Source organism: Coturnix japonica, chromosome 13 (assembly GCF_001577835.2).
Source record: "Coturnix japonica isolate 7356 chromosome 13, Coturnix japonica 2.1, whole genome shotgun sequence".
Classification (NCBI taxonomy): domain Eukaryota; kingdom Metazoa; phylum Chordata; class Aves; order Galliformes; family Phasianidae; genus Coturnix; species Coturnix japonica.
Genome location: NC_029528.1, coordinates 13,099,962 through 13,124,356, shown reverse-complemented (window position 1 = coordinate 13,124,356; position 24,395 = coordinate 13,099,962). Strand labels below are relative to the sequence as shown.

The 24,395-nt window shown below is 47.5% G+C and overlaps 2 protein-coding genes across 2 annotated transcripts in view; one reads left to right on the top strand and one right to left on the bottom strand.

Moving 5' to 3' along the window:
- C13H5orf58 (chromosome 13 C5orf58 homolog) overlaps nt 1-1,527 on the bottom strand; it is a 33,361-nt gene extending 31,834 nt beyond the window's left edge. Inside the window, exon 1 of the mRNA XM_032447444.1 lies at nt 1,424-1,527. The gene's annotated coding sequence lies outside the window, so the exon portion shown is untranslated. The remainder of the gene's footprint in view (nt 1-1,423) is intronic.
- CYFIP2 (cytoplasmic FMR1 interacting protein 2) overlaps nt 530-24,395 on the top strand; it is a 46,192-nt gene continuing 22,326 nt past the window's right edge. The window contains exons 1-23 of the mRNA XM_015876251.2: nt 530-726; nt 5,885-6,031; nt 8,196-8,285; nt 8,363-8,440; nt 8,908-9,009; nt 9,551-9,732; nt 10,039-10,135; nt 10,802-10,930; nt 11,420-11,524; nt 14,035-14,126; nt 16,797-16,914; nt 17,787-17,906; nt 18,450-18,575; nt 18,767-18,933; nt 19,225-19,372; nt 19,708-19,861; nt 20,163-20,319; nt 21,029-21,125; nt 21,590-21,666; nt 22,544-22,652; nt 22,932-23,051; nt 23,728-23,927; nt 24,292-24,379. Of these exons, the coding sequence (XP_015731737.1) occupies nt 5,915-6,031; nt 8,196-8,285; nt 8,363-8,440; nt 8,908-9,009; nt 9,551-9,732; nt 10,039-10,135; nt 10,802-10,930; nt 11,420-11,524; nt 14,035-14,126; nt 16,797-16,914; nt 17,787-17,906; nt 18,450-18,575; nt 18,767-18,933; nt 19,225-19,372; nt 19,708-19,861; nt 20,163-20,319; nt 21,029-21,125; nt 21,590-21,666; nt 22,544-22,652; nt 22,932-23,051; nt 23,728-23,927; nt 24,292-24,379 (2,673 nt within the window). The 5' untranslated portion in view covers nt 530-726; nt 5,885-5,914. The remainder of the gene's footprint in view (nt 727-5,884; nt 6,032-8,195; nt 8,286-8,362; nt 8,441-8,907; nt 9,010-9,550; nt 9,733-10,038; nt 10,136-10,801; nt 10,931-11,419; nt 11,525-14,034; nt 14,127-16,796; nt 16,915-17,786; nt 17,907-18,449; nt 18,576-18,766; nt 18,934-19,224; nt 19,373-19,707; nt 19,862-20,162; nt 20,320-21,028; nt 21,126-21,589; nt 21,667-22,543; nt 22,653-22,931; nt 23,052-23,727; nt 23,928-24,291; nt 24,380-24,395) is intronic.

Here is a 24,395-nt window from a genome sequence, read left to right as displayed (position 1 = left end):
GACTGTCGACCTGCACAGGGTTTGCATCAATGACCACGTGGAGCTGCTGCTCCGGAGGCTGTAAGAGATCCAGTTTGGATTTCACGCGGGATCTGAAGAGCTTTAGAGAGCAGCATGAGCAGAAGGTCGGGAAACTTGTCCGTGAAGAAATGCCAGATGCCCAAAATGCCGAAAGGAAGATATTTCGGATTCAGAGCTGACTCAGACAATGCTCGAAGCTCCAAGCACTGACTGCCTCCTGCTTTAGGTCCCTTCCACGCTCAGGCTTCTGCTACCCAGCAGGCTGTCAGGAACACGGTAGGTAAAATCTAACGGCGGTACAGCTCCGCGAGGGGCGGAGAGGCTGCAACCCGAACCTCCGCAGCAGCGCGAAGGCGAATCCCAGCCAGGCTCTGCCTTCCCGTGTCTCCCACCGCACTCCCCGAGCATCGGGGCTCCCGGTGGGGATTGCGGTCCCCTTCCTGCCCCCCTCTCTGTGCCATCCCCGGCGGAGGGGCGGAGATGCGGCCCCACGCATCCCCCGGAGGAGGAGCGCACGGCTCCAGCCCTTCCCGCGGCGGGGGCCGGGGCTCTCCCCCCGTCCGCCGCCGCTGCTGCCGCCACCACCGCCGCCACCGAGCGGAGGGGCCGGCGGAGAGCCGCGGAAGTGCACTTGCTGCAGCCATTTCCTGCTCTTTGTGCGGAGCATCCGAGCATCGCCGCCCCGAGCCCCGAATACAGCGCCAGGTGAGAGGCGAGGGGGTGGGCGATGCTGCGAGGGGGCTGCGCGACCTCAGCGCTTCGCGGCCCCGGGGCTGCGCTACCCGGTATGACCCTCGGGTAACAGCGGGGCCGGGGGTGCCTTAATCGGGGCAGGTGCTGCCACCCCGGTAGGGCAGGGAGGGCGGCACGGAGGGGCCGGGATGTGCAGGATGTATCCCATAATGCTCAGGGCTACCTGCAGCGTTTATTGCAAGGCTGGGGGGGGAGGAGGAGGGGATGGGAGGGAGAATTGCAAAATAGCAAAAATAGGAAAATAGCAAAAATAGGAAAATAGAATCTCCTTCTCTCCTCTCTACCCCCTTCCTTCCCCATCCTCGCACCGCGGGAGGGGCATGAAGCCAAACCCCGGGCCCGGCGGGCGCTGCAGGCCCCGCTGCGAGCGGCAATGGCAGCCGGGGGGCGGCGATGCTCCGCGTGAGCAATGCGGCCGGAGGGATGGAGATGGGGATAGGAATGGAGATGGAGATGGGGTGGGGGGGGGCAGGCGGTCTCGGGGTGCGGGCTGAGGGTCAGCGCCGGGCGTGGAGTGATGGCGAAATGGTGAGCAAAGCGGCCCTTCCCGTGTGCGGGGCCGCCTGCGAGCGAGATGCGTCTCTTTCTATTGAACTTCGCGGCCGAGGATGCTGCTGCAAACACTGTGCCGATGGCATCCGCATCCTACCTGAACAGGGAGGGCGGCAGGAAATCTCCATGGGTTGCAGGGCTTGGAGGGGCATAGGGAGGAAAAGGGGCACGTGCTGGAACCCCGCTGCTGTCTGATTTGGCGAGGGGGGTGGTTTGTGTGCCGTTAGGGATGCTGCCAGCAGCAGAGCTTGGCCTCTTCGCCATCTGCCGCTTTCCGCGGGGGTTCTGGGCTTGGCCTCAGATCACAGCCATTTCCTGCAATTAGGATGGGCTGCAACCCGGCGTCCCTCCTGCCCCACAGCCACGCTTTGCACGATGGCAGTTGTTGTCAGAGGTTGGGCACTGCCTGCTGTGATGGTGTCTGTCGCTGCGTGTAATTCTGGGGCAGTTCCCTACAAAGGATAATTCCTTTCTCCTTTTCTCTGTACAGCTAATTGCTATTAATGAAGCACAAGGAATATGGAAAAGCCTTCCATTTTCTGAGTCGGGTCTCGAGCAAAGCTCAATATCCTGATATCACAATACTAATTTTATTAACAAACAATTATTGTCTATGCACAGAAAGAGGAAGATCACTTTTGGGACATAACTGATAATCAAACTACTAACAACACTGTTCTGTATGAGATTATCTCCCAAGAAGTGCTTTGACTGTCAGAATAGGATCCTGCTCACAAACTTGCTCTGAATTTCTCAGCTATATTGGAAATGCAGTTTCCTATAGCAGCCTTCTTCCTTGGCCAGAAATAAATGAAGTTATTCTACAAGATATAAATCCCAAATTAACGATGCTGCTGAGACAGAGATACACAGATGTCTGGAGCTCAGCCTTAGTGGGATGGCAGCAGATTTAGAGTGCAAATGCAGGCAGACAGCTTCAGGAGGGGTGCAGTTTGGCTTCCTTTTTTTTCATCAGGAAGGGTAATTTCATGGTTATTAATGGCTGTGGCTGTGGAGGGCAGCAGCCCAGCTCTGTTCATCCTGGCTGTTGATTTGCTCATGCAAAGAACCTCCTGACTGTGGTGGTTGCAATTCCAAGGCAATCTTACAGTATGTGAGGAGGGTGTTGATGACATGCATTCTACAACACAGGGGATGTTAATCCCGTGCTTCTGGGGCAAGAGTATAACAATCCTTTTGCACCCTGGAATTGCTCTGCTTTACTAAAATCCATGGCTGGCCAGCAGCGTGTACCCTTCTCTTGCCACAAGGCAATGGGCACCAGAAATGTTCTGCTGTGTACCCAAGATGTCAGCCTGCTGGGGTGCTTGCTGGGCCAGGATGGTTTCTGACCATGAGTAAAATGATTTTTTGGAGTAAGAGGGTGAAGCATTATCACAGGGCCCAATAAGTTAACATGGCTTTTCCAGGTTGTGCAGCTGAAGCAGAACACCAGATCCTTGGGAGGTGACCAGAAGTTTTCCTCCTTTTCTTCCATGTTACCACCTTTCCATCAAAAGCCATTTTGCAGCAACTCACCCCAGGCTTGCAGGGCTTGGACCTCAAGCTACTGTCAAACTGCAGGGTAATTCCTGGTGCCTCTCCTGTGCTTGGCAGCTCCTGCAGCTCCAGCATGGATGTCTGCTGTGGGAGCAGGAGTGCTGAGCACCCAAAGCATCCCACTTCCCCACAGCTCTCAGCTGTGCAGCTGCAAAGCCAAGCTCACATGAATGCAACATACTCATTATGGCTCCACTTTCAAAAGTCGTCCTTTGATCCCCCAAGCTGCCCTAACAATGAAGTCTCCTTTGTTCCTCTTGCTGTGAAGATGATATTGCACAGATAGGGAAGTTAGGACCTGGCTGCAATGGGAGCTCATCCATCTGGGATGTCCATGGTTGCTCCTTCCCAAAGTCTTCCTCCAGACTGTTAAATCCAGCCCTCTGTTCTCACAACAGATTTACCTTCATTTCAGCTTTGGGATGGCGAACCTGGGATTGCAGTCCTTTGGGCAGGTGGGATGGGGAGCACTGAACATCACAATGGCAGTGGGAGGAGGTTTCTGCAGAGGACAGGCAGAGTGTGGGCAGCAGAGTGCTCATCAGCATTAATGGCATCATTCTCGTGGCCACAGGGTTTCCCCAGGATGAGGTTGGCTCTTGCAGGGTGTAGTTCTACCAAAAAGCATCGAGCTGGCAGAGCTCCAGTGGCAGGATATGCAGAACAAAATACTTTAGAGAGGCAGCTTCTAGCAGCCTGGGTGGTGGTGCTTCACTCCACTCAGGCAGGATATGTTTCCTGTGCAAGGAGGGAAGCCTCACCCCTCTGAACACATGCGTGCGTAGTGAAAAAGCCCCATGTGGGGCACACTGTGCTCCACCCCGAGCAGTGATGTGTGCTCGCACAGGAAACACTGCTGATACACCACAGGCACCACTCACAGCCTGCACCGTGCCCCTTTATCTGCTTTGGCTCTGCCATTCTGCTGAAGAAAGCATATAACTGAAATTGGGTTCCCAGGGATGTTGTAGTGAAGATTCATCTGTTAAACCCAGAACGTTTGTGCAATTTTGTCACCTGGATCCTGTTTCTTGCATGGCCAAGCATAGGGCGGGCTTTGCTCATGGCTGTTTGCTCACTTTGCTCGATGCTTCCTTTTCTGTTCATTATTTCCACACTGCTGCCTCCTCCCTTCCGGGGTTTGAGTACAAAACCTTTATGGCAGGGGCTGTTGTCTTCCTGCAGGTTTGTGCAGTACTCTGCACTGTGGGTCTGAGATGCTAAACTGGAACCAGATCTCCTGCTACAGCCCAAAAAGCTGCCCACTGCCTTGGGAAGGCATTTGTGGAGGTGACATATGTTTTACCAGACCCCTCCATGCTCTCAGAGCTCCTGCTGCAGACAGCAGCAATAAGAGGCACAGCTTATCCCTGCCCTCACCCAGCATGAAGCCACTCAGGTCTGCATGCATCCATCCATCCCCTTGGGACATGTTCCTTACTGGGTGTGTATGTGTGTGTGTGTCTATCTATGGACATCCCAAAGCTATTGTCTTTCCATGCTCCCAGTGCTGGAAATGAAAAGCAAAGTCATAGTCTGGGAAACAGTGACTCAATTAAAAAAACAAACAGCAAAAAGAAAAATGGACCTAAGGGAATCTGAGGCAGATAATCAGCTGAGCAGGAGTGCCTGTAGGACTGCTGCTGTGACCAAAGGACACGATGTGTTGGTGCATGAGAAGGGACTCTGTGCTGCTTTTGTGGATGGTGTTTGTGCAGGCAGTGCTGGAGCACCATGTCCTGCTACGCTGTCTGAACCTCACCAAAAAAAGCTCCAGAATTGGAAAATGGGATCAAGCTTAGAGAAAAGCCAAAGAGATGATTAAAGGATTGGGAGGTGTGCTCTGTAACAAGGCATCGAAGAGCTCAGCCCACTTGCCTGAGCTAATTCAAAGGTTGCGGGGTGTTCCTATTGAAACCCAGGATTATCTTCATGAAAACTTTGCTAACAGAGCTCTACTGTCTTAAAGTGATAAATTCAGTTCACATTTGAAACTAATTGGGCCCAACTTGAAAAAACAAAAAACAAAGAACAAAAAACACCACACTTTAAAAGGGGAGTGATCTGCTAAACATGTCAATATTTAAAGCCATTTCTCTCCCTGCAAATGTTTAAGTGCAACTGAGTGTTTTCTAGGAGACACACTCCAGGTCAGCACAGCCATTGCACAGGGATTAGGCATTAACCAAGGAGAGCCTGGTGGCTGTGGTTATACAAGTGCTCAGCCTGGAGGACAGCAGGGTCTGTCCATGGTGAGGCATTCACTGCAAAGGTGAAGTGCAAAAGAGACCCAGGACGTAGAGGTTTGTCCTGTGTTTCCTGCTGGTTTGGCCGAGTACAGAGGTAAGCAGCAGCGAGCTCTTTCAGAAACATTTTCCTCTGATTTTTGTGTCATGTGCAGCTGGCACCATCTCAGGACACAGCTGGTGGCAGCTCCAGGGCAAGCAGGGTCTGAGCAGGAGAAGCACTGCACAGTAAAACCAAACAAATACAATTTTTAACAACCCCCTCTTTTTTTCACTACCTAAGCTGTCCAGAACCTGATCCTTTCTGGTTCACCTACAAAAACATGCTTTGTTGTTTACAGTTTCCAATGCCTCCTCATGCAGGGAGGGCACCATGTGAGTGTCAGTGCTGCTCATGCTTTTCTCCTTGCACTGCTTTGAGTGTTATTTTTGAAAGCATTGCTTTGCATCTCACGCTTTCACTTCAGGCTGCTCGGGCTGCACCGCAGCACCCAGCTGTTGTGCACAGAGCTGAGCACAGAAGGAGTCGGGTGGGTGGTTGTGTTCCTCTGATTCTGCATTCCTGTTCTGTTATTGAATTGTGGAGAGGGAGATGACACAGAGATATAGGTTAAATACACAAGAAAAGGAAAACAAGATAAACTGGGATCGTGTCCCCTGCATTGCAAGGCAGGCCTGGTTCCAGTTTTGTCCTTTGGTGCTTTTCCACTCAGTCATCTGGCTGCTGTTTATCACCCTCTCTTTTACTTTAGATCTAGCGTGGAAACTGAACAGCTGGCACCATGACGACCCACGTCACGCTGGAGGATGCCCTGTCCAATGTGGACCTGCTGGAGGAGCTGCCGCTGCCAGACCAGCAGCCATGCATCGAGCCACCTCCCTCCTCCATCATGTACCAGGTACCCACAGCTCCCAGCCCCACAGGGCACAGGGGCTGTTCTGCATAGCACAGGGACACGTGGTGCTGGGAGAAGGAGCAGAAAGTGCTCCCAGTCAGCATGATGGAGGAAATGTTCAGAACAGATCGAGCCACAGCTCTGCTGCCAGAGACTGGGAAAAGGGTTCTTTAATGCTGAGCAAGACATAGGGAAGTTAAAAATGAGGACCAGAGTGCACAAGTGAATAAGAAGCCAGAGATGAGATTTGTGATAACAACAGAAAGTTCTCAGCAGTGTTTTGTTCTGTATTTCTGTGTTTCCTTTAAATGCTAAGTGCATGTGTCTAAGTAGGTCAGAATCAGAGTTCAGCCTGAATTTGTCTGTCCTGTGCTGTGCACACAGCTGGAACTGCAGGTTGGGGGAGGGCAGGCAGCGGGGTGGTGAGGCACTGGCACAGGTTGCCCTGAGAGGTGGAGGTTCCTCCTCCATAGAGATACCCACAGTCAGGCTGGAGGGGCTCAGCACCTGATGGAGTCTGTTCATTGCAGAGGATTAGGACCAGATGGGCTCTAAGGGTCCCTTCCACCTCAAACAAGTCTATGATTCTTTGATAACCACTGCTCTGCCTCAAGTGACCACAAGATTCATCTGCAGCGGCACTGCCCAAGCCCGGCATGATCTCAAGTGAAGGCTCAAAGTGCTGCTTTTGGACTCACAGCAGGATGCCACAACTGTTTGGCCACCACACCCTGTCCTATAGCACACTCCCAGGGTTAAATATAACATGGGGTTACTTTCTCCATCCTGCCACTCCTGTCTGCACGCCTTACCGTGGTCATGCATAAATGCAACCCAACGGTGATTGCTGTGCTGTGTGTGCAGGGTGCTGGAGTTACAGTATCTCTTTCAGCAGGTCAGACTGAGGGCTTGTTCAGTAGCATTGGTATCACCCTGGGTTATCAGACCCAAAGGCATTTCTGGGCTGTTCAACTTTCATCTCTCCCTGGAAAATCTTAGTAACATTTTAACATCTATCTTCACAAAGTAATTTTTACCCTCTGCTGGCCTGTGGCCCATGGGAGGCTCAATGTCCTGCCCAGTGGCACAGCTTTACTTGTGCTTCATGGCCACATGTGTGCTCTCAGCTTGGCCTGTAAACCTCACTGAAACAATGACAAAACTGAATCTGGAAGTACTGGCCAAACCTGGTTCCTCATCACACCTGCTTTAGGGGTAGCACTCTTCCTGCTACTTGAGAATGCATTTGCAGCCTCAGGTTTGCTGCACATTAGGGTCATGGATGCACAAAGAAAAGCAGCTCTATGGCTACAGCTTTGTGCTCCCGGCTCAGCTGCTCAGGAAGTCAGTTATTGAGGTGAACACAGTCACTGCAATGCTGATGACATTGCTCTGTGCGCTTGGGACTTATATGTGCTCTGCTGTGCAGCAGATAGCATCAGGGTGCCTGCGCAGAGGAAACTGCCCAAGCCTAAAGCATGTGAATGAGGTGGAGGCGCTGTGCTTTCACCCCCTGCCTTGCTTTGCACTTTCTTACTGCCATATCTACATGCAAAGCAGTAGCTCAGGTTTCACAACAACTGTTTCCCCCAAAGCATCAGCTTGCAATAGAAGCACTAGCACTAAGCACTGAGTGCTGACGCTCACATTTATGTTTCCCAGACATTTCTTTCCCTACTCTTTCTATGTTTATCCTTTGCAATTCCTGCTGACAGGATGTGGCCTTCCCCTAGCAGCCAGGGCACAAATAGAAGTTAATGAGGTTAAAAGACTGAAATCCTTCATATACTTGCTACAGTTCTGCTCACTGGTGTGGCTACAGTTCTGTATAAATGATCCCCACTGGCTTGGCTTGATTTTAGAAAGCTTTGTCAGTCTCAATGGCCACATCTTCACATCCATCATCTGCAGGGTTTCCTCTAATGAACGCGTGGGATTCCGATATGCAAACTGCATATATTAATCTACTTTATCCCTAGGGATGCAGTGATTTTCAGCACCTCCAATTCATTATGACCCCTATGTCCTAAGATCCCTCCTGCTTCTCCCTGTGCCTGCTGGGGGTTTTCTTGCCTGTACTTCTGAAACAATTTGACAGCACACGGCATCAGGTGAGCAAACATCTAGCTTGTGCATATTTTAATCCTCATCTCCATTTCACCCATAGGCTAATTTTGACACAAACTTTGAAGACAGAAATGCCTTTGTGACCGGCATTGCCAGGTACATCGAGCAGGCAACGGTGCACTCCAGCATGGTGAGTCCCTGGGCACTGCCCAGCAATGCCACACTGCAGTGTGTGCCTTGCCCTATCAACACCTCTCTGTGTTTCAGAATGAAATGTTGGAAGAAGGCCATGAGTACGCCGTGATGCTGTACACGTGGAGGAGCTGCTCAAGAGCCATCCCCCAGGTATGCGTGGTTTTGTCTTCAATGGATCAGTTTGGGTCAGTTTGGGGTGGAGACAGAAAATAAGAAAAGACTGAAGAGGGTAGAATGGTTGAAAACAGAAACCAAATGTTCTGCTGTTGGTGTACCTGAAGGTCCCAGGCTTAATCATTCTCCCCTTCTAGTTCTGTTTCAAATGTTTTTCAGTCCTTCTCCAACCTGAATTTTGGTGGTTCTGTCCTTCAGACACCTACAGGCATGACTAAGGTTGCCCACATGGTCCACTGAGCTGTGATTCAGCCTCCAACACAAAGCTCTGCCACATGAGAGCTCACTTCATCACTTCAGAAGTGCAGGCTGACAACACTGCAGGCAGATGCAGCACACTTGCATTAACCCTACTGATAAAAGGGTTTGCAGGACTTCTGTGGAGCTTGGAAAACATATTTCTGCATATTTTTAATGCTGACAATCATCATTTGTCTTTGCAGGTGAAATGTAATGAACAGCCAAACCGAGTGGAGATTTATGAGAAGACAGTAGAAGTTCTGGAGCCAGAAGTGACCAAGCTTATGAAGTTCATGTATTTTCAGGTATGTGGTCAAAGTAGTTGACAAAAATAATGTCTTTGGTTTGAGATTCTTTAGCAGGGCCAGCATAGCTCACTCTGCTATGTCACAGAGTCAAACACCAAAGCTAACAGATGCCACATATGAGACACTTGAGAAAATAACATACTCAGATCCCAGCAGAGTAATGACAACATAGAAAAACAGAGCTGCTGTAGGCTCAAGGGAGCTCCCTATGTCACTGCTTGCATTTACAACTGGCTGCAACTGGGTTTTACTACCGCCTTTGGGTTTCATGTCCCATGAGATCTTAATTCTCCACCTAAAGAGCCAAAGCGTTATTTGGCAGACAGCACTGCTATCCAGGCAGGCTGGGCAGAGGATTCAAATCTCCTCTTCCCCTCCAGCATGGAGGACATTTGTTGCAGGGGTCTGTAATGCTGCCTCATTTCATGGCAATAACTGAGTGAGACCCTGAAGCTGCCATCCCACCAGGGGAAGGTAGGGGATGGTGGCTGTAGGGGTGGTGGTGTGCATGTGCTGACCCTATCCCACTGCCTTCCAGCGCAAGGCTATCGAGCGGTTCTGCAGCGAGGTGAAGCGCCTGTGCCATGCAGAGCGGAGGAAGGACTTTGTCTCTGAGGCCTATCTCCTCACCCTGGGCAAGTTCATCAACATGTTTGCAGTACTAGATGAGCTGAAGAATATGAAGTGCAGTGTGAAGAACGACCACTCGGCTTACAAGAGGTGAGAGGCAAGAAGCAGGGCTGAGCCTGCACCTGGTCTGGCCGAAGGCATTGCCTGCAATGGGATCTGGCAGATACAGGGAGGCTGGAGGGTGGTTATCTGTGCTGTTGTGGTCTCTTTGTAAGAAAAAGACCAAGCTTCTGTGTGTTTCAGTTCCCTGTTGGTAAAATGAGGAAAGGGGAAGGCTCTGCTGCAGGTGAGCTCTGCGGCTGCTGCTCTGCAGCTGCAGGTGAAGTGAGGAGGATGGGTGGCGAGAGCCTGGCATTGGGCAACAGTTCATGGTGATGGTGGATTTTTCCCATTCAGAGCTGCCCAGTTTCTGCGGAAGATGGCAGACCCGCAGTCCATCCAGGAGTCCCAGAACCTCTCTATGTTCCTGGCAAATCACAACCGCATCACACAGGCAAGTCCATCCCTCTGAACCATTTGACCCTTCCATGCTTCAGGGAGCTTCAGGCTGGACTGCAGCAATATCTGCCTTTTTTTGTTGGGTCATTTCTGATGATTGTTGGTGTCTGGGTCAGGCTGCATAAGTCTAGTAACAACTCTCTCCATTGGGTTATCCTGGGTAGCTTTGGAGGTCTCTTTATGTCAAGACAAGGATAAAACTCTAAAAGATGTAAGAAGAGCTCTCAGGAGGCTTTCTCTCATAAACCTTGCCCTTATTTTTTTCCAGAAATCCATCCAGTCTGTCTCTGTAGCTGCATAGGGATTGCAGATCAGACACAAGGGACCTCCACAATCTACAGGCCCTACAGATTCTGCTAATTAGATAAAATATTGCACAGAGACAGGAGACAGTCAGAAGGTCTGCTTCTGAGCAGACTGTTTTTCATCTCACTGTCTGACGCTTGGCTGCTGTCATCAATCTGAAAAGGAGAGCTCTCCTACAGGTTCCTCTTTATAGGTGGTACCATGAGGTCAATCTTCTATCTGTAACTCAAGTGCAGACAGGGTTTTAAGAAACCTCATTATCTTCTTAATCTTTCAAGTATGTTTCCACCTCTGGAAACATATTCCTGCTCTTCCTCTGCCCATGTGGATAAAGTGTCCTGTGTTGCTGTTTCAGTGTCTGCACCAACAACTCGAGGTTATCCCTGGCTACGAGGAATTGCTGGCTGATATTGTCAACATCTGTGTGGATTACTATGAAAACAAGATGTATCTCACACCCAGTGAGAAGCATATGCTGTTAAAGGTGAGGTTTGGCTGTACTTACAGAGCTGGGCATTTGGGTAGTTCCACTTTAGATTTAATGAAGTGAAATTCCCTTCCAAGACAATGTTTCTCTTCCTTTTCTTTGTTTTTTCTCCTTTGGGTTTACATGCATACCTTCTCTGAAGAGCCAATATCCTTATGGGCACACAGCTTGCTTAGTTAGTATGTTTGTCCTTATTGTAAGTCAGTTATTACAGTGATTACAGTCACTGTTACCCTAAGAATATCATTACCATGGTATGAGTCAGTTTAGATTCTTTGAAGGATAATGTGGGTAGGTTTAATATCTATAATGATTTGCACTGAATTAAAGGGAAAAAATCAATTCAAGAGAATATTTTAGATGTTTTCAATTTCCTGGGAGCAAACGCTTGCCTAGAATATGAGTGGAGAAGAATTTTGTATTGTCTTTGTGAAAGAGAGGGAACAATTGAGAGTTAATGAGACTTTCACTTTCTGTCTTCTTCAGGTGATGGGGTTTGGCCTATATCTTATGGATGGCAATGTCAGCAACATCTACAAACTGGATGCCAAGAAGAGAATCAACCTCAGCAAAATAGACAAGTTCTTCAAGGTCAGTGACCCATCTGGGCGAGACTGGAGACCAGTGAATTACCAGCCTGTATCATTGCACATGCCGCCAACAAAAAGACACAGGAGTCATTTGTAGTTCCACAAAATCCCTAAAGGATCAAGGAATTGTCTAGATAGAAGGATGATGTGTGGGGTTGTCATGAATATGCATAGGCACAGAGGCACAGCATGGGTGAAATGGGAGATGATGGTCTTCCTGCCAAGGGCTGAGGGATGGGAATGGCACATGGAAGGTCTGTTATGTGGACAAGGGAAAGGTAGGCCAGGCCAACATCTAGCTTGGCACAGTTTTCAGGCTGGGCTGCAGTCTCCTGAAGAGCACCATGATTTTTGGGTGGGTTTGCCCTGTCTCTCAGCTCACTGCTGAGCTGGCATGTTGAGGGACAGGGGAAAAAGCCGGCCAGCCAACATACCATTGGCAGTCTAGCCTGGTATATAAGCTGTTCCCTGTAAGAGACAAAAAAAACTTCTTGGAGAGCTTGTACTGGTTGGAATTTGCAGGTGTTCAGGGAGTTCCTTGGGGGGCTGAGGTTTGATGATGGTTTGATGAATCCTTTTTGTTTTATCTGGTTTTGGGGAAAGGCCTGCAAGAGCTGGGTTTTTCCAGTGGCATCCTGGGAAGCAGCTGTGTAGCCTCCCTCTGCCCCTTTTCCACACGTGCAGCATTGGATGTGGCAATGGAGGAAAGCATTGCCACAGGGCTGCTCAGCACAAGAAATGTCTGTTTCCTCCCCAAATGTGTGTATGCAAGCTGTCAGTGGCATATGGAGAGGAGGGCTGACTTTGCATTGTCTTTGCCTGATTACACATCTTGCTTGAGCTCAGCACAGTACAAGCATCTCCTGGGCACTGGCAGGGTGAAATGATTCCTCCTGCCCTTTGGTTCTGTGCACGGGTTGAGTCTTGAAGACTTTCCAGGTTTGGAGCAGGTCAGCTCTTGTTGGGGTCTGGCAAGGGAAAAATGTGTTGGTGGGCTTGGATAGCTGATTTCATGGAAGGCTGATGTACCTGCTGCTGCATCCTCACCTCAAGTGAGGACCTGTTTACCCATATTTATGTCATCTCCAGGAAAAAACAAGGCCCAAACACTGCCATAGGGAACTACAGACACTCTAACCTCACAGATGGGAGAGATAATGAGGTGGCTGAATACTTTCCAGTCACAAGGTTGATGGCTGAGGACTGCAGCTTTGTGAAAGCGATTTATCATGCCATCTCTTGGAGTTTTCTGAGTTTTTATTCTGAGTTCACCTCTGCTAATTTGAATCTTTGCCCCAGTTTAAACCAAATCTTCAGTGTAATTTGTAGTGCTTTGTCATCTTGCTGCACTCGAGCACATCTGAGGTTCATTGAAAAAGGTTGTGGTCCATCAGAAATTGGACTGGTACAGTATCATCCACTGCATGGAATAACTTCTTCCTTTCCAGCTTTTTTCTGTGAGCACTTCTCCAACATCTGCTGTGGTCTCACCCAGTCAGTTAAGTACCATTCCAGACTATCAGATCTCAATAAGAAAAGCCAACTGCTCCTCTTACTACATCTGCTTACTGCCTTCTGATTAATTTTTTAATGGATTGACTGGGAATTTGAGTAGCGAAAAGGAACTACCCTTTCATTTATACTGCTTAGGAAAGCACTACTGGGAATTCCTGATGATAGTATTGTGTACCCTTCATGCAAGCTAGCCTCAGAAAGGAAGTGTGTGATATAATAGGACAGCGAATTTGCCACCGTATTCCTTGAATTCTGGGGCGAAGCTTTTGCAGTCAGGTGAAGTTGAAGCATCACTTTTTATTGAAGAACTGCAGGAAGCTATTGGTTGAATTTTGCTTGCAGCTGAAACCTTAGTCCAGTGGAGGCCTCTGTGAGCTTGAGACATGCTCAGTGCACTTACTTAGAATTTATTTCCCATCAAAATCCTCCTGAGATGTACAGAGAGAGCAGATCCATGTTGTAGTGCATGCAGAGACTGACTGGTCTTTTTTTAATGGAGAAACTGTAAGATACATCATAAGCAACCACAGTGCCAAAGTAAAATCTGCGCTCCCTGGGGAAAGAGGCCACATCTCTGGCAGTGCAGCCGAGCAGCCTACACCTCCCCTCCCTGCTGTGCTGCCAGGATACCAGTGTGCTGGGTTTTATCCCTCTGTTCTCCCTGCGCATTATGGTGGGAGTCAGTAAGCCCCAATGAGGAATATGCTTCTCTGTTTTTGGTGTAAAAAGACCCTTTTCTCTTACAGCTGATACTGCTTACAGCATTCTAACAATAACCAAACCAGTACTGGCAAGCCCGCAGCTCCAAAGCACTCGCAATGGGGGATCTTTCTTGCCCCTAAACCCTTTGTGATAGTTTTCAGTTGGTTCCTAAGTGTGAAAAGATCCAGGTTTGAACAGCCTGTAGCTTCAGAGCTGCAAGATGCCACTTCCTCGTCCTTTGCATCAACCTAGGGACACTGCTGCGTTTCAACCATCTTTTGTTTTCTTTTCCAGCAGCTGCAGGTGGTTCCTTTATTCGGCGATATGCAGATAGAACTGGCCAGATACATTAAGACCAGTGCTCACTATGAGGAGAACAAATCCAAGTGAGTGCCTGCCATAATGTCTCTTGGCTTTTGTGTGTGTCCTGAAAACTGTGGGAGCTGCATCTCCCTCCTCGGCATGTGTGAGGTCTGTGCACAGGTACCTGTGTGAGTCGCCGGGGGCTGCACACCCAACGTGCCTGACTCTGTGTGCACGTGTGTACCTGTGTGTCCCTGCATGGGAAGACATCTCCTCGCCAGCTCCATGGAGCCATTCCCGTGTGTGCAGGCGGGTGAGCAGCCATGGTGCACAGTTCTGGGATGGCTGCTGAGTGCTTGGGACGTGTGAGCCCGAAGCTGTGTGAGTGTGAGCAGCGTGTCCCTGCTCTGGAGAGATTTTAATCCACGTTTTTCATCCCAAGGACAAAATCCTTCAGAGCATGAACACTGCTGGGTCTATCTGTGCAGTAGCCAGGGCATGACTTCTAGCTCAGGCACTGCAAAAAGGCAGCAGGAATGAGGTCAAAAGTGTGGGTCAGATGCATTATAAAGAATGAGTATTACTGGGAAAAAAAAGGCATAAAAAAAGGCATAATTCCAGGAGTACTCAGTCACTGTGGTGTGGGATCTGCAGCACTGCGTCACAGCACAGGTTCAGAGCCATCAGGAGGATTTTGGGTGTTGCTTCAATCTCGTGTCCAAGCCCCAGTTGTGTCTGTAGTTTTGCACGATGCTCAGTTATTGTTAGAAGAATCACCAGTGGGTTTGGGCATCCTAAGAATAGCATTTACCACTTACATAAGTACATAAGCAAAGCCCATCTGAGCTGTGTTTGCTGTAATCACTAATTGCAGACTGGCTTTCACCAAAGAGTGACCATTTACCCATGGGACCGGGTCATGTGGAAGTCAGATTTCTCCACCGTCACTGAGCAGCAGTGTAGCTGAACAGCTGCTGGGACAGGAATTAGCTTGCTCTAGTCTCATCTCTGCCTGTTCACTTTCCCCTTCCCTGCAAAGGGTCCTGCTTTCTGCCCTCCCTGCCCTCCTGAAGGCTGGTTGAAAAGTGCCAATCGACTTTGCACGAGAAAGATGAGAATAACGTGGAAAAATTTCCCAAGCAAAATGGCAATTGAAAAAAAAAATAAAATAAAATAAAATACAGATTTAAGAAACATTTTCAAAAACTTCAATTTGAAAAGGAATAATATCTAAAAATATACACCTTTTTATCTCAAACTGTTCAGAAAGCACATTTCAACACAGCGTGTCAGCTGCATTTCATTTTCTCATCTCAAAACTGAAGGAGCTCGTGGGCTGTTTACCTGTGCACAATCTGATGTTTGTCTCAAAATCTGTTTACCGGGTCTCTGTGCTGCACCTTACTAACCAATGTTTCTTCACTCACTTCCTTCCTCAGCAATTTGCATGGGGCTTCCAGCATTAACTGCCAAGTTGATTCCATATATTCCCCATTTCTTACTAATATTGTTTTTGTCACTTTCTTTCCCTCCGTGTCTCCATGAAAATGGATTTAATTGGTGTTTTTCCTGCATGGCATTTTGTTTCTTCACTGTGGACTAAGTTGTATGTAGCAGGAAGGGCTGGGGCAGCCCTGGTAATTCCTGCTAGCCTGCCAATTGTCCGGTGGGGAACACAGGACATTGAAACGGGTAAGAGTGGAGTGATGGGACTGTGGGAGGCTGGATTCATAAGGGGAGGCATAGTCCAGCACTTCCAGCACCTTCTAGCACCACAAAGATTGGCAGCAGGCTCCTCACAGTTAAATGTGGGAATACGTTTTTGTGTGTATGTCCATGTCAGAAGCAGGTTTCTCACTTCCCTTTAGTATGGCCAGTCTATACTGGAGAAGACTATCTATCTTAAGATAACCAGTTATTTATTGGGGAAATAAAGCACCTAAAGCCATTGTGATGATGGAAACAGATATTTGTTTGCACAAATCAGTTTAGTGGAGCCATTCTGTTTTTGTATCTGTATCCAATAAAGATCTGGGAAAAATTAGATGTTAAATTAGACTTGATTCATGATTATTGTAACCACTTCTTCATATGACTGTGCCGCTGGAAGGGGAGAGCTGTCTTCCTTTTAAGAGCGCATTGCACTGTTACACAGTACATGTGGCTCAATGCAAATGAAAATCTCGTTCATTTGATCATATCCTGCTCATTGTTTACACTCAGGGTTGTTCAGTGAGCTGGCAATATGAGCCAGAACCAAATAGAGCAGAAGGGATATTTTGCTGCCGGTCCCTTGCAGGGTATTTCCTTGCAGCAGAGGCATGACCCAGCCTCAGACTCAGAAAGATGTCCTCTAAATGAATGATTATCCTTATGTTTAGCAGAAAGGATGTAAATGATGATGGAGCTCTGCAGTTTGTCCTTCCCTGAGAGTTTACCTGATAGCAGCCAGGGAAGTAGATTCCTCTGAGTGCGGGGGTTAGGGTAACCCATAATAGAGAGCAGCCTTCAGGGTGGATGGAGCAGAGATGTTCTAGCAGAAATGTGGAGCAAGCATCCCTGTCATATCCCTGAGACCACCTCTGGAAGACATCATGTATCCTAAGGGTGAGAGAGAGGACACCAGCTGACATTTGCCCTGAAGGTCTTGGGCACACTGAGGTGAAGAGAGCAGCTGAGTGCAAGGCTTTGTCCCTGGGGTGTCTGAGCTGAGCCCCATGGCCTGTTCTTGAAGCCGTTGCTTTCTTGCTCAGGTGGACGTGCACTCAGAGCAGCATAAGTCCGCAGTACAACATCTGTGAGCAGATGGTCCAGATCCGAGACGACCACATTCGCTTCATCTCTGAGCTCGCTCGCTACAGCAACAGCGAGGTAAGCTCAGGGGCAGTCACTTGAATTGAGTTCATTAGACAGACAAGGCTGAGAGAGGACAAATGTGGCATTAGGATGGTCTGCCAAGACATACAGTGAGATGGGTTTAAGGACACAAGTGGAACAAACCACTGCTCAATCCAACAATAAAAGAGAATGAGTTACAAAAGGTCCCTGTGGGTGCAAAACTGTGCACTGGGAGGCCTACTCCAAAAGCTACTTCTTTTTGCCCTGGGCTCAGTTGAAATAAGGAGTAGAAATATTCTTTGCAGCTAATTGTCTATCATCAGCTGTGGGTGGCAGAACACTCATGTCTTGCAGATGGATCTTTTTTTGTTGCACAGAGCCACCAGAGCTCTGAGGGAAATTCACTAGAGCATCTGTGTTCATTACTGAATGTCAGAGACTTTTCTGATGCAATTCTGACTGTTTTTTTGCAACTGTGTGATCCTCATTGATCACTGTTAGTTCTTTGAATTGTTCGCATTCTCAGCCCTTTTGTTTTGGCATTTGTATATGCTTATTTGAACTTTAAGTCAGTAAAGGCTTCTAGAGGAGTTCAGTGGCATCAGACTACCACAGAGAAATGGGAAAGTGGAATGAAAAGGTCAGTAATTTGCTTTGAGGTTACGGGTCAAACTCATTTTTTCTGTAGGAAATACAATGACCGCCTGGGTCGTAAGAGTCCTGCCAAGTTACACTCCTTTTCTCAAGGGAGAATACATGCACAGCCCAGTTCTATCTTGATCATAAGGTCATGGGGAATTCATTTCAGCTGGGATTTGAGAGGGAGATCTGCTGCTGCTGTTTGGCTCAGCCGAAGCTGCAGCAAGTTGCTGACTCCGGCCTTAAAATAATGTGATCTCCTCCAGGTGGTCACTGGCTCAGGGCTGGACAGCCAGAAGTCCGATGAAGAGTACCGGGAGCTCTTTGATCTTGCTTTACGGGGACTGCAACTGCTGTCCAAGTGGAGTGCCCATGTCATGGAAGTGGTGAGTGCATCACTGTGCAATGTCCTCCTCCTCTTAAGTGAGTGCCAACTTGTTAGCAGGCTGTGCGGCACAGATTGTGGAATGGTGAGGCTGTTTGCATCCCACCTTACTTTAAGCCTTTAACAAACATGTTAAATCAGGCAGCTGATCACCCTGAACTTCCTCTGTGCCAAACAGAGAAAGAAAACTTGCTCATTTCTCCCAAGAGCTGCACTGCCCTTCACAGGTTCTGGGATGCCCACATTAAGTATTGAAGGACACATAACAAGTCTGGGTCTTGGGCAAGTAAAACCAATTAAAATGATGATGGAAAGTCCATAGATGTCAAAAGCCCAATATAACTGGCAAACCATCAAATAAACAAAACCAATATTTAATACAGTGATGTTACAGCCAGGAAAAAGTACACATTCTGCACCCAAAATTGTGTCAAGCAAGTTTGCTGATGCCCAGGGAGTGTTTCCCTGGCATAGAGCTCTCTTTAGACTCCAGCCTTACTTCGTACTCAGTGCAATGTTGACAGTATCTGTTTCCATCTTCCAGTACTCGTGGAAGCTGGTTCATCCCACAGATAAGTTCTGCAACAAGGACTGTCCAGGAACAGCAGAAGAGTATGAACGAGCCACCCGGTACAACTACACCAGTGAAGAGAAATTTGCCTTTGTGGAGGTAGGTGCCATCTACTGCCTTGCTCCTTAGTGCCATGGCAGAGAGAATGGCCTGGAGATCGAGCCACCTATTTGCTGTAACCTAAGTTACTTGAATAGAATTTATTATCAGATTATCTTAATGTTGTATTTACCGACCTCTTCACACAAAGGAAAAATAGGAAGTACATCTGCTTTTAATTCTTGTTCCAGGTAATTGCCATGATCAAAGGTCTACAGGTGCTGATGGGCCGGATGGAGAGTGTCTTTAACCAAGCCATCCGCAACACAATCTATGCAGCTCTTCAGGACTTTGCCCAGGTGACACTGCGAGAGCCACTCAGGCAGGCAGTAAGGAAGAAGAAGAATGTCTTGATCAGGTTGGTCTTTCTTGAATGTAATACAAAGCCAACGTATTTATGTGTGTAGTATGTAGTACAGGTGTACTATGTAACTATGTAGTCCTCTACACAGCTTACTATTATACAGCCAGCCAACATACCATGGCCAACAACTCTTTCCATGGTGACTTTTGGATGTGACTCCCCTACAAACAGCAGTGTATATCCCCACTCCATATACTTCCCCTGCTAATGTTCATAGCTGTGAGTGTTTTTGCCTTGCAGTAAAATCAAGTTAAGCACAAATTTCCCTCTCCCTACCCATTCCAGTGTCCTTCAAGCAATTCGAAAGACAATCTGTGACTGGGAGGGAGGTCGAGAGCCACCAAATGATCCTTGCCTGAGAGGTGAAAAGGACCCCAAGGGTGGATTTGATATTAAAGTCCCACGACGAGCAGTAGGACCATCAAGTACGCAGGTATGTCAATCTCTATTTGTATGGAATTAATGGCCTTACAGCCATGTAGGAGTCTTCCATCCTGTGGATTGTCAGCTCTTTCCATGGGCTCTCCAATAATGTATTTACACTCATGTTATATCTTAAATATTGCTTTGATGCCTAGCTTGTTGCCTAGTTCCCCGAGTCTCACTTGCTATGGGTGTGATTATTTCTAGCCCAGAATGATGGTGGTCCAAGGGGTGCAGAAAGTAGAGTAGAAGCCCACCAGAAGTGTAACTTCTTGCTGCAGAGCATCATGTTTGCATGCAGTGGTATCTCACAGGAGAATAGTGACTGTTACCTTCTTTCCTAAGCTCTACATGGTGCGGACCATGCTGGAGTCCCTCATAGCAGACAAGAGTGGCTCCAAGAAGACGCTGAGGAGCAGTTTGGATGGGCCAATAGTCTTGGCCATTGAGGAGTTCCACAAGCAGTCCTTCTTCTTCACCCACCTTCTCAACATCAGTGGTGAGTGAGACCACGGCAGGGGGAAGCTTGAATCCAACTCTCACATGCTTAGACAGGCAAAGGTTTATATATAGTTTTGCTCCTCATTGACGTGCACAGGAGATTTTCCTTGGTTTTTCTCAAATGTTCTACTTCTGGCTAATGCAGGTGTGCTTCTGTATAGTAATCATTATGAAAATAGAATTGAGTCAGCAATAGCAAAAGAGCCATTAGTGGTAGTTTAGTTTCTAGGAGTGGAGTTTTCTTTCCATCCTGGGATGACTTCTGAGTCCTCCCACTGGGGGATCTCTCTGTGTTGCAGAAGCGCTGCAGCAGTGTTGTGACCTGTCCCAGCTCTGGTTCCGGGAGTTCTTCCTGGAGCTGACAATGGGCCGCCGCATCCAGTTCCCCATTGAAATGTCCATGCCCTGGATCCTCACAGACCATATTCTGGAAACCAAAGAACCCTCCATGATGGAGTAAGAGATGGTGGGCTGTGGTGGGCTGTGCTTTCAGAGGGGCTTGAGGTGGGTTGGGGATGAACTGTCTCTTTGACAAGGGTGAAGAAAACAATCATCTTTTTTGACTTGCTGCGGCATGAGTGTGTAATGTATGAATAACTCATTAGCAGATACACACTGGCTGCTTCCTGACACTGGAGCTTGCTCATCCATCATTAACCAGCAGTTGGGAATTACTGCATTAGGATATCCACTCAGCTTGGTGGTAGTGGTCTGCATACAGCAGTCAGACAGCGTTTGCAACCAAAAGGACATGAACCCTGGATAAAGCACTTTAAGCACTTCTTTTGTACGTCTGATAAATGATCAGAGAAATTGCTGTAATGCAAGTATAATTATATTTATAATATCTTCCTCATTAAGGAAGCTTTGTTTTCCATTTTCTAACCATTGGCAAGGCACTCTGGAGTGAGGGCAAGATAAAACTTTTTATGAGGGCAGAGAAGGAGATGGCATTGATTGAATAAGTCACAGCACACAACCAGATCTGCTCTTACTGCTTCCAGCAAATCAGACAGGGAGTGAGATGGGGAAACTTGAGGGTCTGGAGTGAGTGGAGGTGACAGGAGTGAAAGACAGAAAAAAGCCAGTTCTTGCACTGAGTTGCTCCCCTTTATGCTGATATGCTCCAAGGTTAATTGACGATATGATGCCTTCTTGCCCTCAGATACGTACTATACCCTTTGGACCTGTATAATGACAGTGCGTACTATGCCTTGACCAAGTTCAAAAAGCAGTTCCTGTATGATGAAATTGAAGCTGAAGTAAGTTTTCTTCTTTATTGTATGGAAAGAGCTCATGGGGGTCACACTGTCCTGTTTGACAGCCCAGTCCAGCAGTTTAGTGAATCAATAGTAGGTGTCCCCTGAAAAATATACTCCATCCGACTGAGAAGATCAAAAGATCAGAGAGCTTACGTGTTCTGCTGATTAAGGGCTTCAATTTAGCAGTGCTGCGGGACCAGTGGAAGCCAAATGCTGTCAGACACTGTAAGCCTGGAAGAGTCTGTCTGATAGGCAGAGGGTAATGAGACATCAGAGGAAAAGGACAACCTGGACATCTCTGAGAGTGAGGGATGACTGGGGTTGGGGTGACAGGGATCTGTAAGAACATGCAGAAACTCTAAGCTCTCTATTGAGTTATACCAATCTTGCAAGAGTAGGAAGGAGCTACTTTGCACTGGTGACACCTCTGTGATTTCTTTTTGTTCTTTTTTTTCCTCCCCCAGGTGAATTTATGCTTTGATCAGTTTGTGTACAAGCTGGCAGATCAGATCTTTGCCTACTATAAAGCAATGGCTGGCAGGTAGGAGAATCTGACTGCTGCTGCTGAGTGATGATATTGCTGTTAACCAAAAGGTACCCCTCAGGGAGTAGCCACTGCTGGTAGACAAAATAAGAGATTATCCTTGTCCCACCAAGCTTAATATCCATGTCAGACCAGTGTAGATAGGGAAAATAAATTAATGGTGGCAAGCGGACATGGTGTACAGTGAAATACAAATAATTGATATCCTGTGTAGCTGTCTGAGTACCGTTTGCTGGAGCAGCAGAATAGCAGATCAATCCTATTGAAGACATGTCCTTGCTTGACTTTTGATTGTGTACCAGGCAGATGAGTATTGGAAGCCTCCCAGCTCTAGGAAGCAGGGATATTCACTTGTCCTCACTTTAGTAGAGCATCAAGACTTAAAATGGCCAAACTGATCCACAGTCGTAGGTCCTCAGACTATAGGACTTCTGCAGTTACTTGCTCCCTGTTGAGGAGATAAGCCCTTACTGACATTTCCTTCTAACAATTTAAAGAGCACAGATAAACTCTAATCTCCTCTCATGTCTCCAAATGTGCATAAGCCTTAAGTCTAACTCTGCAAGGAGTTGTGTTTCTAGATCACAGTTGGTCTTAGAAAAGGAGACCACCCCACTGCTTGGTACAAGTGATATCTTTCATCACAGTCTTATATTTTTGGACATTTTAGCCATAAAAGCCAAGAATGGTAACAGCATGGAAGTCACCTGGTGACAACTGCTGCTTTGTGACTTAGAAGTGAAAGCAAAACATTTGGACATTTGTTGGCATTCAGACCAAGATGAAAAGAAGGATGAAAAAAGCTCTGGAAGAGATCCAGAGAGAAGATGATTGTGTGTGTTTCCTTTTTCCTGATGTTACTTGCCTTTTTCAGTGTTTTGCTGGACAAACGTTTCCGGGCTGAATGTAAGAATTATGGGGTGATCATTCCATACCCACCATCCAACCGCTATGAGACACTGCTCAAGCAAAGGCATGTCCAGGTACACTGCAAGCAAGTAGTATTCATAGCTCTTATTCTATTATCCTTTGGTTGGCAGCTGGCATCCTAGTGCTAAGCTCAATTGAGACCACTGCTGGAATGGGAAGAGTTGAACCTGTTTCTGTCTCACTGCATTTAGGACATTGGGTTGAAGGGGATTAATGAGTTACACTCCATATTTCCAACCTTATTCTCAAGTAGTGGTAAGCCCAATAGAGGGTTTACAACAAACTTTTCCCTATCTGAATGTAACATACACCTATCTATCTTCTTTTCACAGCTGCTGGGCAGGTCAATTGACCTCAACAGGCTCATAACCCAGCGCATCTCAGCAGCAATGTACAAATCATTAGACCAGGCCATTAGCCGCTTTGAGAGTGAGGACCTGACATCCATAGTGGTAAGAACTATTACCCAGAGTATGAACTGAGAGAATTATACACTGCTACTCATACAGAATCAGCTATCTTCTGCTACTTGTCCCACCTACAGGAGGGTTCAGCCACCCATGTATTTTCCTTTATGACACTGAATCTCTACTGTTTCTCTTTATGAAGCCTTAATTGCACTATTAGACTATGAACTATCTGTGTAAATTGTAAGATGACAGTCAGTATTAAGATTTTATGAAGCTCACAGAACAGAGTCCAGTGATCTGGGAGTGGGAAATCTTGACTGTAATTCCCTCTGTTGAATACAGGTAGCTGAGATCTTTTGTGACTGTGCAGGATTTTATGCCTTTGATACTTTACAGGAGTATCAGAGTCAAGCAGTGTAAAATTACCAGTTTCCACCTGTGAAGGATTCTGATGTGAAAGCCAGCCAGCACTCGGTGGGGAACAAATTAATTTTGCTGCCTGCAGGTTTAGGAGACAGTGGACTGGGACCCCCTTGAGTAGAAGTGCAGTTGGCCTCAGTCACTGAGTGAAATCGTTGTCTTTAGCATTTGTTACATCCTCACCTGGGAAGTTCTCTGTGTGGGTGTGGATATAGTAGCATCCCTTGGCAACTGAACCAACAGTTTCTATTGTCATCTTGGTAACACATGTCATCTGTTGCTGCTTTGTGTGATGCAGGAGCTGGAGTGGCTCTTGGAAATAAATCGCCTGACTCACAGGTTGCTGTGCAAGCACATGACTTTGGATAGCTTTGATGCCATGTTCCGGGAAGCCAACCACAACGTCTCCGCACCCTATGGGCGCATCACCCTCCATGTCTTTTGGGAGCTCAACTTTGACTTTCTACCCAACTACTGCTACAATGGATCCACCAACAGGTGAGGAGGAAAACCAGAACACCCGGAGACCTTGCATTTCTTTCCAGAATATCAAACCTACCACATAAAATTCACATGCATTACAGGGAGGTTTTTATTCCCTATGATGTGCAGCACTGAGAGTTAAAATGAAGTTAAAGTCCACCAGCTCCCCTTGGTCTTGGAAGCTCTAGTAACACATTCAAAGTTGGACAGAGATTATGAACAACTGAGGTAGTTCAGTCTAGAGTGTTGTGATTTGTCAGCAGAGCTGGGTCATTGCTCAGACGTGGGTTTCTTGCCTGCCTCCTAAAAAACCAAAACCCTTGTAATATGTTAAATTGATATTGACCAATTCCCTTCCTATCTCCTGTGCCTGCTGCAGGTTTGTGAGGACAGCAATCCCCTTCACGCAGGAACCCCAACGAGACAAACCAGCCAATGTTCAACCATATTACCTCTACGGGTCCAAGGTCAGTAAATAAGCCA